The sequence below is a fragment of the Rattus norvegicus genome, chromosome 10 (assembly GCF_021556685.1).
Source record: "Rattus norvegicus strain SHRSP/BbbUtx chromosome 10, alternate assembly SHRSP_T2T, whole genome shotgun sequence".
NCBI classification, from domain to species: domain Eukaryota; kingdom Metazoa; phylum Chordata; class Mammalia; order Rodentia; family Muridae; genus Rattus; species Rattus norvegicus.
This window is the reverse complement of record NC_141543.1, coordinates 59428245-59442028: the sequence shown is the minus strand read 5'-3', so window position 1 is coordinate 59442028 and position 13784 is coordinate 59428245. Positions and strand designations below refer to the sequence as shown.

The 13784-nt window shown below is 47.5% G+C and overlaps 2 protein-coding genes across 21 annotated transcripts in view; one reads left to right on the top strand and one right to left on the bottom strand.

The window, feature by feature from the left end:
* The window catches only part of Ndel1 (nudE neurodevelopment protein 1-like 1), a 69832-nt gene that overhangs the window by 44675 nt on the left and 11373 nt on the right, over positions 1–13784 (top strand). For 7 of the 12 annotated variants that reach the window (XR_015630168.1, XR_015630169.1, XM_087569586.1 and 4 more), the window contains 1 exon segment: positions 5639–6860. The exons of 1 other annotated variant lie outside the window; for it this stretch is intronic. Coding sequence is in view for 9 of the 11 variants with exons in the window: in XM_087569586.1 (XP_087425712.1) it covers positions 5639–5732 (94 nt within the window). In the remaining 2 variants the exon portion in view is untranslated. 12 annotated transcript variants of the gene reach the window in all.
* The window catches only part of Myh10 (myosin heavy chain 10), a 132800-nt gene continuing 131011 nt past the window's right edge, over positions 11996–13784 (bottom strand). For 8 of the 9 annotated variants that reach the window (XM_087574589.1, XM_087574593.1, XM_087574595.1 and 5 more), the window contains one exon: positions 12078–13654. In XM_087574589.1, the coding sequence (XP_087430715.1) occupies positions 13510–13654 (145 nt within the window). In that variant the 3' untranslated portion in view covers positions 12078–13509. 9 annotated transcript variants of the gene reach the window in all.

Genomic DNA, 13784 nt, shown 5'->3' with positions numbered 1-13784 from the left:
TTAATACTAATTAGGACCTGTAATCCATCTGCTGATCAGGTCCCTGTAGGTAGTGGTTACTGGAACAGCAGCTGCTGTGCTCATGATCCCTTGCCATTGTCTTTTGTGAGGGGAGTAGGCAGCTTTAAAAACAGAACAGAACAAAGAGGGATAGCTCTGGAAAACGCCACAGTATTTTTTAAAGGTGCTTGTATTTCTGATGTCCTCAATAGTTATGGTTTGTTTACAGACAACCTGATTGTTTTTTTTTTTTTTTTTTTTTTTTTTTGGAGCTGGGGACCGAACCCAGGGCCTTGTGCAACAAGAGCTCTACCACTGAGCTAAATCCCCAACCCCCAACCTGATTGTTATATACAATGTGCTCTCTCTTTGGTTTTGGTTTTTGAGACAGATTCTCCCTATCTAGCCCTTGTCATGGAACTCACTCTGCAGACCAGGCTGGTCTTGAACTCACAGAGATCCACTTGCCTCTCTCTAAGTGCTGGGATTAAAGGTGTGTCCCATTATCCTCAGCTACAGTCTACGGTGGAAAGAGTTTTAAGGCCAGGCATGGTGATGTATGCTTTTAATTTCCAGCGCTGGGGAGGTAAAGGAAGGCTGATCTCTGTGAGTTCAAGATTGGACTACAATGTGAGTCGAGGAGAGTCACGGCTACACAGAGTCAGGAAACCCCATCTCAAAAAAAACCAAACCAAAACAAAACAAAAACAAAGTATTCATCCCGTAGTGGAGAATTGTGGCCTATTTCCGTTTCTTATGACACTTATGTCTTGAAAAGGAGACAAAGACCTCCTACTAAAAGTATATTGTAAAATATCTGTTTTTAAGTCAGAGCTCTGTTTTAACTCCTAAGGTCTTTCTGGTAGGCTAAGTGTAAAGGTAACGTTCATCAGGCTAGGGCGCGCACATTTCTGAGCAGTTCTGAAACATGACGTGGATAGACATGTCCACATTAGACTGGCCTTTCCCCAAACGATAGAGGAAGTATGAAGGAAGTGCTCTTCACGAGTGTTGGAAACTTGGGATTATGCCACAGTCTCTGTCTCTGGAATCAGGTTCTTGGTGGCTGCAGGTGGTATCTTACAGCGTGAGAGGAGGCACGGACTAGGGTGGGTTGGTTAGGCAGGGGCCTTTGTGTGGAAAGTACTTGGAGGTGGTCACACGAGGGAAGAGTACATTGTCATTCAGGTCACTGCTCTTCTCTTGCATTTGCCTCCCATCCCAGGGTGCCAGGGCAGGCATTGCTCAGAGAGGGAACCTGCCTAGGATGTGGAGCAGCAGTGTAAGCTGAAAGCTGGAGCCCCAGGAGCAGCTAGATGCAGGTCTCCCCATCTCCTGAGCTGCACCATGGGGAAAGGGCAGAACAGTTCTTTTTCCTGACAGATCCACTTGTAGTTACTATTTGTGTTTTGTTTTAAATTATGAAAATTTTATGTTGTACTGTTTCAACCAGCAGTGAAATATGCCTTTATGGATTGTCTCTTGATAACAGTGTTTGCTTTATTTAATAAGAGGATTGTGGGTGCACACTGCAGTGTTAACCCGCGGTTGCCTGAGGGATCCCGTGTCCTCACTGTGCTCTGGAGGGTTGCTCTTCGTGGGTTTGCTATGTGACCACATCCTTGCTGCTCTGCTCTCTTTCCACCTGTCTTGTAGTCCTGGCTTTTTATCTCTGTTTTCATCTGCTGACTAGATAAAAACCAGGATGTCAGGTTTCTGCTGGAAGAGTAAAGGGAATAGCTTGATTCCAGACATTATTACTCTGGCATGTTAATGAAAAGCCAGTCTTTGTAGAAATAGGAAAGTGTAGCTTGGGACTTTAGCATGTGAAAAGCTGATCTTAAAACCTTGGCTGTGGCTGTGGTACTGGTGTTGCTTGCCCTTTGCTCCTGACAAGTATGTCTGTAGCTCCATCACAGTAGCTCACTAGTATGACTGAAGACCTGTTTCTTGGAAGGTTGTGAGCATGTGTACTTCATATTGCTCATCGTCTTTGCAGGGCAATGCAGCCCTTGACATGTAAAACTGCACACACCTCACTGGGTCTGTGGCCTTACATTGAGTCACGAGTATTTTTTCAGATTATGGTTATCTGAGGACTTCTTAGAACTAGGATTTGTCTTCTGGGGTTTCTGCCAGCCCCCCAGATGCAGGCTGCTGCTGCCTGGCTCCCAGTCATTCCACCACCGATCCTCTCTGTATTCCTGCCTTGGGAATATGCAGTTTGTGTATTACTTGAATTTGCTCTAAAACATTTTATTTTCTTCCATAAATTTAATCTGGTTTTATTTATGTTACTTGTACATGGTGCAAATTGTGGGCAAACCAGTTAGGTTTTCTGGGTCATATGTAGGTAGGTATGGGCTCATTTCAGGGCATGATGTGAAAACAGTGTTTGCATTGCTGTTTAATGATCTTTCCTTTTTTTTATTAGGCAAGAAAAAGTCATATTCCCCACGTTGTTCATGGGTAACTCAATTTGTTTGCTGTGCTTTCTTCTCTGTCTTAATCATGCTGTGTGGTGGAAGACACATTAACAAACTGGTTTTACTAACTGCATGGGGTGGACTCAGCTTTAACCAACTTTTAGCCCATGAGTGAGCTTTCAAGATCTTGTTTGACTTGATTAACCATTGCTGTGACTTGATCACACGCACTGTTGCTGCTGTGCAGGACAGTAGCCCAACTGGAGTTGAGTGTCTGTGGTCTCAGCTAGCTGAGTGAGGTCTGAGGCAGAAGGGGGCTTGAGCTCAGGAGTTTAGGCCACAGGGTGAGACACCAACCAGACCCCAGCATTGTGGTCTGGGTGGTGGGGAGTCTCTGTGGCACTCCCATTACATGGCAGGATGAAGTTTGAGTTGAGCGGTAGAGGCAGTGCTAGGCTCCAGGATCTCCTCGCTGCCTTCATGGGGATGGGTGGGGCTCTTCCTGCCTTGGAGTTGCTTCTGTGTTCTCCTTTCAGAAACTGAAGATAATGAACTTTCTTTCCCTGCACTTGCTTTTGTTTCCATGTTGAACTGGGATGGTAAATAGGAGGTGTACAGAATCCCCCTTCTCTTTCTGAACTGTTGATGTAGCCTGGCTAGAGGACCGAGCTGCCTGGAGCTGCTCCGTGCTTCTGTTTACACACAGGGAGAGTGGGCTCTGGCTGCCCTCCTCTCCTTACTGCCTTCACAGGTACTTGTGCTGCTTTGGCAGGCTGAGCTTTGCTTTTTGTACGGTTAGATGCTGGATAGCCCCCTGACTGGCCGAGAGGTGCAGTTTCTGTTGCTAAGGCATCTTTCTGGAGTTGCAGTCAGTTTTACCATAGCTAGACTTGGAGTATGGATTGCATGTCTGGAGCCTTTTGTTTGCATACTGAATCCTAGGGTTGTCTTCATCCTTACCTGTGCCTTTCATTTAATTCTGGGCATTTATTTCTTTACATCTGCACCTGGTATATTCAAAGGCTTTTCTTCTCTTGGGAATTTTCCTCTCTGAATGGATGTAGTTTCCTGAAAGGACCTCTCCAGACCTGGAGGTCAGCTTTCTTTTCTTCCGGTTTTAACTTCTTACCTCTTGATTCAGAAGAGAAGTGCTAGGCGAGACCCTCTGCTCAACCCACTGCCAAGTTCCCCTATTCACACAGAGATGTTACTGGCCTTCCCCTAGAGCTCATACGTACTGGGAGCATAGAGCTGGTTGTTCACTGAGGGCTTCTGCATGGCTTGTGACAGGCTGGGAAGGCATAGGACACCTGGAGGCAGTTGGGGCTGAACAACTCACTAACTGCTCAGTGGGCGAGCCTGGGCTAATGACCTGATCTTCTTTTGGTTTGTTTCCCGCTATAACAATGGAGACAAACTTGATACTACTTTAAAAGTGCATTTAATTTAGTCCTGTCCTGTTTCTGTGTGAGGGACTGTCCTTGTGGCACACCCTAGCAGACCATATGACAAACTCTTGGGAGCCTATAGTGCCCATCTGACGAGTTGGGGGCTTTCTGTAGTGTAGCTGAGGACAGGAATGGAGGTTTGTGTGTTGGACACTAGGTCTCCTATGTATTTCTTCTTCTGGTGGTCGAGAGCATCAGAAGAAGCCCAGGGTCTACACAGGCAGGTGACAGATGGAGTTAGTTATAAAGCAAGCCCTGCACAGGCCAACAGACTGGCCGCAGGCCTCAGGAGAAGCACATGCATGCAGCTTTTGGGAAAGATTTAAAGAGAGAATGGGTGTGTCCTGCTGTAGTTGGTTTCTATGTATGTAATGCAGATTTTAAGTATGGGCTGTGTTCAGTCTCTTGAAACATGGAAGTAGTGTCAAGTTCCTGCGCATGTGTGTCTGTGTGCCATTAGTGACTGCTTATGAACCGGTGGTCTTTGCAGGGAATAAAATATATGGCTTACTTTTTAGAGAATGCCTCTTTGTGAGTCTGTATTCAGCTCCTTGGATCCTTCTGCAAACAAGTGGGGGACAGTGTTGGGCAAGAATTGAGGCTCTCTCAGAGTCACTAGTGGGATGAATTCTCCTACCAAGTGTCTAGACTAGAAAGGCTGAATTGCCTCCTGAGAGATCTTGTGCCTTGCCCTCTTTTTCCTCCCCCTGCTTCCTGCAGCTGCATGCTGGTGGGTGGACTTGGGGGTGCCCTCCACCTTGCTGGGTGTGCCTGGATGTTGGCTGGCCCTCCTGTGGATCTGGGTTGCTGTGTTTAAGAAAAAACAAATTTTCTCATCTGGTTTTGCTTGCTAAGCATTAATTTTTTTCACCTTGAGATACTGGTATTAGAATATAAAATAATAATTATAAACCAGTAAAATTTATCTACAACTCAGAGAAGAATATATTTTAAAATTTTTCTTCTGATATAGATGATTATATATGTATATATAGTCTATACATTATATATTTACATATATATACATCTATATTCATTCTAGACTTAATCACATAGATGATAGTATCTGTGTAAAAGGCTAGAATAGAATAGAACCTAGGCTACACACTGCATTTTCTCTTTCATTTTGAGGAGGGGTGTTGTTTTGTTTTTGTTTTTCAAGATAGGGTGTCTCCATGAAGTCCTGGCTGTCCTGGAGCTCAGTAAACCAGGCTGTCCTTGAACTCACAGAGATCTGCCTGCCTCTGCCTCCCAAGTGCTGGGATTAAAGTCGTGCACCACTATCACCCTGCTCCTTTTTTTTTAAATTAAAAACCATCTCACTGAACATAGGTAGTTTAGGTTGCTCGCCTCTTTTTCTTTATTAAATCATTAAATACATTCTGAATAGTCTCCTCTGCTATTAAAAGTACTGCAGCATACATTCTTAAAGTTGTATTTACATTTCATTTCTTTGTTGTATAATTATTTAACTAGCTCTCTAGTGCCAGACATTTAGACCTTTTAATGGTTAAAAACAAAATCAGAATTGTGTTTACAGTGGCCCATAGGACAAAGGTGCCTAGAAGGGTGTGCATGGTCTCAGTGCCCCAGGACGGAGAACCCTCCATTCTCCTATCCGCAATGCTCTGTGTAGTTGGGATCCTACTGTGGGTAGGGAGGAGGACTAATTTCAGAAAGCAGCTAAATTTCCTGTGTGTAGAGTGATTTTTAAATAAGCCTTTTTTCTTTTCTTCTTCCCTTGCTATTCTGGTCACCCCACAGGGCAGTAAACGGCTTTGATCCAGCTCCTCCTCCTCCTGGGCTGGGCTCCTCACGCCCATCGTCAGCACCGGGTATGCTGCCTCTCAGTGTGTGAGTGCCCGGCCTCCAGGTGGGGCCCCTGCCCTCTTCCAGCAGCCCAGGACACCTACGCCTCGTCCCTCGGTGCCTGGGTCCAGCCCTGTGCCCCTCTGTCTGCCTCTTCACCGCTGGCAGAGGGCAGGCTGCATGCAGTGGCCGCTGCTGGGCCCTGCCCAGCCCCAGGACTCTGCGCGATATCAATACTGGCTATTTTCTCTTCTCGCCGTAGTGCCGTTGGTTTCACATGATTGCACTTTTGTGGGTCCCAAGTGATACACACATACATACGTGTGTTTCTCGATCACTGGATGTGGAAGCACCCGTTCATCACATCTGCCTCATAGCCCCCATATTGCTGTGCTGATAGGATTTAGTTGTGTTTAGGACATTGCAGATCTTCTAGAAGTTTCCCTCAATCAGGTTGGTAAGGCCTTCTAAGCTCCTGCCAAGCATCTTCAGTGCTCACAATCATGTGTCCCCAGCCTCACCCCTGCAGTCAGGAACGTCTCTGAATTACGGAACACTGTCTGTACCTTCTGGCTTTATGTAAGCAGTCCATTCCATTGCTTGTTTCTCAAAGCAGCGAGATGCCTGTCTGAGCTGCAAGAGGCAGGGGCAGCTGAGACATGGGCACTCCAGGGCTGAGCCTCTGTGCTGCCCTCTCCTCTGTGCCTCAGACTCAGGAGGCAGGTGGCAGCCTTCTTGCCAGCTTTCCAGGCCCTCAGGTCAGTGACATCTCTCAGAGCGGTTTTGTTTTTTTTTTTTTTTTCTTCTCCTCTGAAGGGCCATCAAGTTGCACTGGGGAGGGTTGAGGGGCCCGATTGTGGGCTGGCGGTGTCAGCTCTTGGGCACAGACTGGCTAGAGGTGTTTGTCCCTTGCACCCTTTGGCTATTCTCATGCTGCACTTACTGTTTACATTTGTTTTACTGTACATAGGTTTGTAAACATTATTGCCTAAGATATTTGTATATAACTTGGGCTTTGTAGCTTTTATTTATTCAGACTCACATGGCATGTTAATTAATGACTTACGATGGTGTCCGACTCTGGGCAGCTGGATAGGATCATCATGTGGTTAAAAGAAGATACTTCCCTCCAAAAAATCTTTTAATGTGGAAACAATAAATTTCACAGAAAACAAAAGGGTTGAGATTGTTTTATTTGGTTCCTGCTGTCCCACGAGAAAAGACTACACAGAGGCAGTCAGTGTCTCTTCTCCCACATCGGATATGATGGAGAACGGGTAGGAAATGAGACAGAAGATTGAGGCCACAAGAGAGGCCTTCGCCACATTCTCAGGGGCAGCGTGAGAATGGTCCAGACCCAAAGGATAGCAGGGTTAGTAAGCTCGCCGTGGAGAACCTTCGTGGGCCCAGGAACTGGTCTTCCAGTTGCACTGAACACTTCGTTTGCCAGAAATGCTGCGGTTAGAGACATTATGTGGACATAGGCTTCTCCTCACACGTCTTTCCTTGGGTTGATATTAGCAAGTGAGAGAAGTTCCAGGTGTTCGATAGCAAAGTTCCAGATGCCATGTTGAAGAAACTGTAAAATGGGGTGTGAATGAGTGTGCTTTGTTCTGAACCCTGCCTGCTTACAGAAGCATAGCTCAACAGTGAGCGTACTTCATAGCTTAAAGACAAGTGTGCTAAGTGTGGGGTACAGGTAGGTGGATTTCTGAGTTCAAGTTCGAGGCTAGCCTGCTCTACCTAGTGAGCCCCAGGACAGCCAGAACTATGTGTAGAGACCCTGCCTCCACCTTCAACCCCCCAAACCATAAAATAAGAACAAAACCAAGTGAACAAAAGCAAAAGTTGAGGAAGTCAGATTCCCAAGTGAACAGCAAACAAGATATCCCTGACTTTCTGTCGACAGATGACGACAGTATCTCCCAGGCTGACCCCTCGGGAGGCCCTGAGTGGTAGAAGATGGTTTATCCTGTCTCACTGCTTTGGCCTCTTGCCAGACTGCCTTTGGAGGGATGGATTAAGTCAGAGTTTGAGCAGTTAGCAGACCTTCGTTTATGTGGGGACCCAAGACCTTATACTAAGCTAAGCTAAGTCCTTTGGGGATGAGCCTCACCTGAGTCCCCCACTCTTTTTTTTTTAAAGATTTATTTATTTATTATATATAAGTACACTGTAGCTGTCTTCAGACACACCAGAAGAGGGCATCGGATCTCTTTACAGATGGTTGTGAGCCACCATGTGGTTGCTGGGAATTGAACTCATGACCTCTGGAAGAGCAGTCGGGTGCTCTTAACCGCTGAGCCATCTCTCCAGCCTGAGTCCCCCACTCTTGCCTCCAGGACTTCTCAGATTTTCTGAGGTTTTGTATCTGCAGACTTATGAGACCGCTCTGTCAGCTGCTGCTTGTGAGTTGGTGGTGCGGGTAGGCTGGGGTAGGCTGGGATAGGCTGGGGTAGGCGGGGATGCCACTGTTGCTTTGGGCCCAGGTCCGCCAAAGCAGCAATGTGTTACTTTCTGGTCCTTGCTGGGAAGATGTTCAGCCAGTTGTTTGTCCTCAACACGCTTGTAGTAGCCCTCTCCACATGACCCATGTGGACACTGCTTGTGAGAGCCCTTCTTCAGCACCTGTGAGAGGGGTGGTATGGAACTTTGTGCTTGCCGGCTTAAGTGCCCGTTCTGGTGGGTGCCCATGGCCCAGCTGTTGTTGAATCCTCCAGACTAAGAATTTGATGAGCTTGGTCTTTTGGGTCTGTGGGAGCCTTTCCTTTTGGAAGTGCTACTCCACACTCCTCCAACCCCCACTCAATCTTCCTCAACAAGTAGATGACAGGGTCCTACTTCTTGGCTCAGAATAACTAGAAACTACTAAGTCAGCTGAGAGCCTCAAAACCTACCATGGGGTTGGGCGGGGGTAGGCACTGCATAGATGAGCACAGGGCAGCCACTTGCCCCCCAGTTTGCAGAAAGGACAGCTCAGAGCGAGGCCAGGATTGGCCATGGGACCATTATCTGTTTCTGTTGTGCCCTCTTCCCGAATGGGAGGTTGAGTTCTCTGTGTAGTGTGGACCTGGGGCATTCCTCCTGCCTCAGCATCCTGAGCCCTGAGATTGATAGCCGTGATTCACTGTGTCTGGCTTGAAGAGGCATATGCAGAAACAATCTGTTAGCAACCATGTGGGGACCTCATGGGCTTTGTGCTGTTTTATGACTCTTTCTCCTGCTGTCTGTCTGCACCCACAGGGTTTCTGCTAGTGTTTCCTGTCAGCTCTTTAGGAAGTTTTCCCTGAGGCAGCTGTGACCCATCGGAAAGAAGTTTACCCTTTTCATTGACGGGTCAGGTGTCAGCTCGACTGCCTTCTCCGCTAACATGCAGTAGGTAGACTCCTGCCTGGACTGTGGTCATGGGGGCGGGGGGTGCCTACGAGGAGGGCAGGGCTCACTGTGCTGGGCTGGCAGTGAGGGCCTGAGTAAACAGAGCCTGTGAGACAGTAGAGTGAGGCTCAGTGGCAAACCCCACTGCTTGCTGCATTAGAGGTTGGAGGTAGGAAACAAACATTTCAGTTTTAGCTAGGAAAAAAAGTCAGAATATTTACTGATCCCTGTGTGATAGGGAAGAGCTGTTCTTTTAAGTCATTCATTTTATTAGGTTATTCTCCATGTCTTAATCTAGCCTTACGCTATAAAAGCTATTAGCTATAAAAGCTTACTTTGGGGATATTACCCTACAATATTAAGAATACAATAAACTTTAGTCTGGTGGTAGGGAATGGTCAGGATGGCTTAGCATTACAGATAAAGTGCAGTCAGGTAGTGTGGATGTAATCAGTGGGAAGAAACTCAAAAGCAGCAACTCTTTGTTTAAACAAATCAAGTAAGTGATGGAAAGTGTGTAGGGGACTTACTCTCTAGATTTAAAATTGCCTCCAAGGTTGCCCAAATTGATTAAAGGAAAAAGTAGTAATGCTGGCTTTCTTTTACTGTGCAAGTTGGCCTGAGACCTGTGCGAGGCAGGCAGTGTGGCTTCTCTGACCACTTATGCCACCCCAGGCAGTGTCACAACAGCTTCCCATGAGAGCCATTTTACAGACCCTGAGACACCATTGTTAGAGGATGCACTTTGTCTCCTGCCCATTGAGAACAGTGTGACAGACAGATGGAAATGCTTGTCATCATTTACTAGATGCTGTTATTTTCTGTGTGCGTCTGCATCATGTACGTGCCTGGTGCCCTTGGAGGCCAGAAAAGGGTTTCAGATTCCTCTGGTCTGGGTTTAGATGATTGTGAGTCACCATGTGGTTGCTGGGAATCAAACCCAGGTCCTCTGGAAGAGCAGCAGTGCTCTTAGCCACTGAGCTGTCTCTCCAGCCCCCATTTATACCTTCACTATTACTGGCTTCCCTAGTGCTAGGTTAAAGGTGTGGCTTGGGGTTGGGGATTTAGCTCAGTGGTAGAGTGCAAGGCCCTCCCTGGGTTCGGTCCCCAGCTCCGAAAAAAAGAACAAAAAAAAAAAAAAAAAAAAAGGTGTGGCTTGCCACACCCGGCACTTCTAACCTATCACAGGTCATAGACCGTGAGAAGGATGGATTTCCTAGAACTTGACTGTGGGCCTGCGTTCGGAATCATTCTTCTGGCCCAGAGTTGCCCTTGTTCGTGTTTTCCCAAGCAGCATTAGCATCTTGTGCTGTGGTGTTGATGTGGCATTCCTGAAAGGTACATTCCACCGTCCCTTCCAGAATCTTCTCCTAAGTGGCTGACAGCCATTCTGCAAATTTTGATGCTGAACCTTACTAGCACGAGTCAGGCAGTGACAGCCACAGCCCAAGTGCCACCTATTTATAGTGAGACGCATGAGATCTCTAGAATCTAAACCAGCTCTATCTTCTCAGTCAGCTGGAATGCAGCTCACTGACTGTCTACACTGCAAGACGAGTCAGACTGAATCCAGTCCTACAGGGCTTGAAGGATCTGGGCTCCCTTCTTGGCATAGCACACAGGGAATGTAATATCCAGCCCATAGGTAGCTAGTATTGACCAGCACTGTGAGGTAAACATCCCCTTCCATAGCTCCGGGTCACACTCCTGACAGTTAACTATTTCACTGGCCAGGAGTAGACTGTAGGCTCTGGTCCTTAGCTGATCTAGGGCCGCCTTTTAATAGAGACTGGAGACTGTTCTTAAGTGTCTCAGCAAGGTAGGGAAGCAGAGGAACTAGGCAGCCCATGGGGATGACTCCTCATGGTGGCCACAGACTTTCTTCTCAGACCTGCTGTGGCTGTGGGGAGAGAAGCTGTCATCAGTTCTCTCTTCCAGGGTCTGATGTGGCCATTCTGATTTGGTTTTGTGTGTGAGGTGGGGCAAGCCTGGGCCAGGAAAGTGTGCTTTGCAGTGTTCTTCCTTCTATGTTTAACATCGTCTCAGTGTCTCATTGGGCCCTGGGCCCATCTGGGTCAGTCAGACCAGGGCAGTAGGGCTAGAAGGACATCTTAGCTAAGGTTCAGGACATGGAGGGAAATGCTGAGAGAGAAGCAGAGGTCCTGGAGTCGTCCTGGTGTCAGGACATTGGAAGCCTGCCATTAAGCCTGCAGGCTAGGATCAGTGTAGTGCTGCGGTTACAGTGTGCACAGCCATGCCTTGTCCAACAGACTTTTCAAACTACATTTGACTACAAAGGGAGGAATTGTTTAGCGATCAATGGTTCCTTCAACTTAGCATGTTTGTGGAATCAGGAACTAGTCCTGGTCCACAGAGTCTGTCAGTTCTGACAGGCTGAGTTGTTCAGACGCTGACAGACCAGTCAGGCAGGACAGGAAGAAAGAATGATTGAGACAAATAGGCTTCTACATCCAAGCTCTAGGATACGCTGTGAAGGTGAAGCCTGTCTGGATGGCCATCACACCAACCAACCACCTTTCTTCTCCATGGTCGGGAGGGTTTCCTATGCCTTTGTTGTAAGAGGCCTAGATATAACTAGGGTGTGTGCTCACTTCCTGTTTCCCCAGGGTTCCTTTGCAGTGAACACCAGAAAGGTTGCTCCTCCCCAGTTTGCTTCCTGCACACATCCTGTATATACATGCAATCCCAAATTTTTGGGATTCCTTAAAAATGTTCTAACCTAGTCTAGTCTTCAGTGACTGGGCCACACACTCCTACATTGTTTCCTGCCTTCAGGTGTCCAAACACTGGAAACAGATGGCCATTTGCTGTTTGTGGGAGACCCCACCCTGGTGTGCATGGTTCAGGTGTGTGACCCCCTCCAGTCAGGTCACAGATGGGAAACCAAGAACAGAAGGTGCGGAAGCAAGTTCCATGTTCACATGATTATTCTTGTTTATTGAGGTCTGTTTGTTCTCAACGGGTGCTTTTTCCTCCAAGTAAACAGAGCAGGCGCAAATATCTATAATGAATAAATTTATTGTCTTACAAAAATCATTGTCTAGAAATATGGGAGTACAAGAAAAGATATTTGCAGTCAGGTGTCTGGTGGTCAACAGCCAGTACAATTCATACAGGGGAAATCAAAGATTCCAAACCCATGTGACCAATTCTTCCTCACAGATGTTAAAGCTTTTAACCCAAAAGGTCTGTGTTTTCGAGCACATTGCCACGGGTCGGGGCTTGTCATTAACACTGATTTGCTGCTGTCACTGAATGTTTCTACTTCACTACAGAGGTACATGATATAAAGCACAGACAAAACCTAATACACTGAGTTGTTAGAGGCAAATAATACATTTAACATTGTCTTAGTGCTGCAGTGTCTAAGGCACTTTCTGTAACGTCAGTCTGCTCAACTACCAACCAAAACCAGAATGCTAAGTGTTCATTGTAACACTGTCCAAAGGAGGGAAGGGAAATGGAGGGCACACGCCCACTGGCGTCAACATTCAGGCAGATGGCATCTGTTCTCGAGGCTCTGTGGCCTCATTGACAAACTTGGAACACACCTCCGACACAAAACTAATATTCCCATTTTGGGCTCAAAGCAGTGGCTGAATTTGCAAGAGGGCCTGACTGGTTGGAGAGGCCTTCTGTGAGCACCCCAAGGGTCACAGAGGCTCACTCCTGAATTGAGGAGGGAGGGCATCATCAAGCCAGACACTCAGAGACCACCTGGAAGTCACTGTGATGGCTGCCACCTGGGGCACCTTATATGTTGAGGCCACTGTCCTCTCTGTGCATAGAACTCTGGGGCTATTCACATGAGACAGTGGGGACACCATAAATTTGAGGGGCAGGGTCACCCCAAATGGATGCTGCTTCCCAACCCAAACCCACCCCTCCTAAGCCGCCAAAGCCCTTCTCACAGTTTGCTCACCGAGACAGCGATCACTATTCAGAGGAAATGAGAGACAAGTGCAGGTTGGGCTCACAATGCTCTAAGACCGGGTGTGGTGGAAGGGTCAGGGCCACATGAACACAGAACTAAGGTACCTGTCGGCAGGACAGAGCATGCAGAGCAACTGAGCAACGTCCCCGGGGCAACCCCAGGCCCAGCCACTGGCAACAAAGGGTCTGGAGTTTGTTTCAAAAAGGTTCTTTCTTCTTAATGCATCATAAAATGGTCTCTTGATGAATATATGGAAAATAGATGCAACGATGAGACAATCTGTTTAATACGCATGTCTTGTGGAGGTGTATATATAAAAGGGGCAATTGTACCTAGTCTGAAGCAGGATTCAGTCTGCGCAGGCCGCAAAGCCTTAAGACACAGTTGATTTCCTTAAGGAACCTGGGGCTTGCCGCTCCCGAGTGCAGGGCTCAAGCAGACCAGTGCTGGGGTTGGGTTCCGGCCTGTCCTCAGCATCACCTCTGACTGCCTGTGTCTATTCCGACTGGGGTGGCTGTGTCTCATTGACATCACTGGTCTTGCTTTCTGTGTCGTCATCTGACAGCTCTAGCGATGCCCCCTCAATGTGTAGCTGGCGCCGGCCAGATCGGCTTGAAGAAAAGCTGATTGGGCCGCCCCGCCTGGGAGAGAAATGCACAAGCACATGAGGCTGCTGGGTTGTTCAACCCTCAACAAGGCTCGTTCTCTACCTTCTACTCTACCCTGTCTGGGCATCATGGCCTTGGTGGGTAGCTTGTCCAGCCCCTCCTT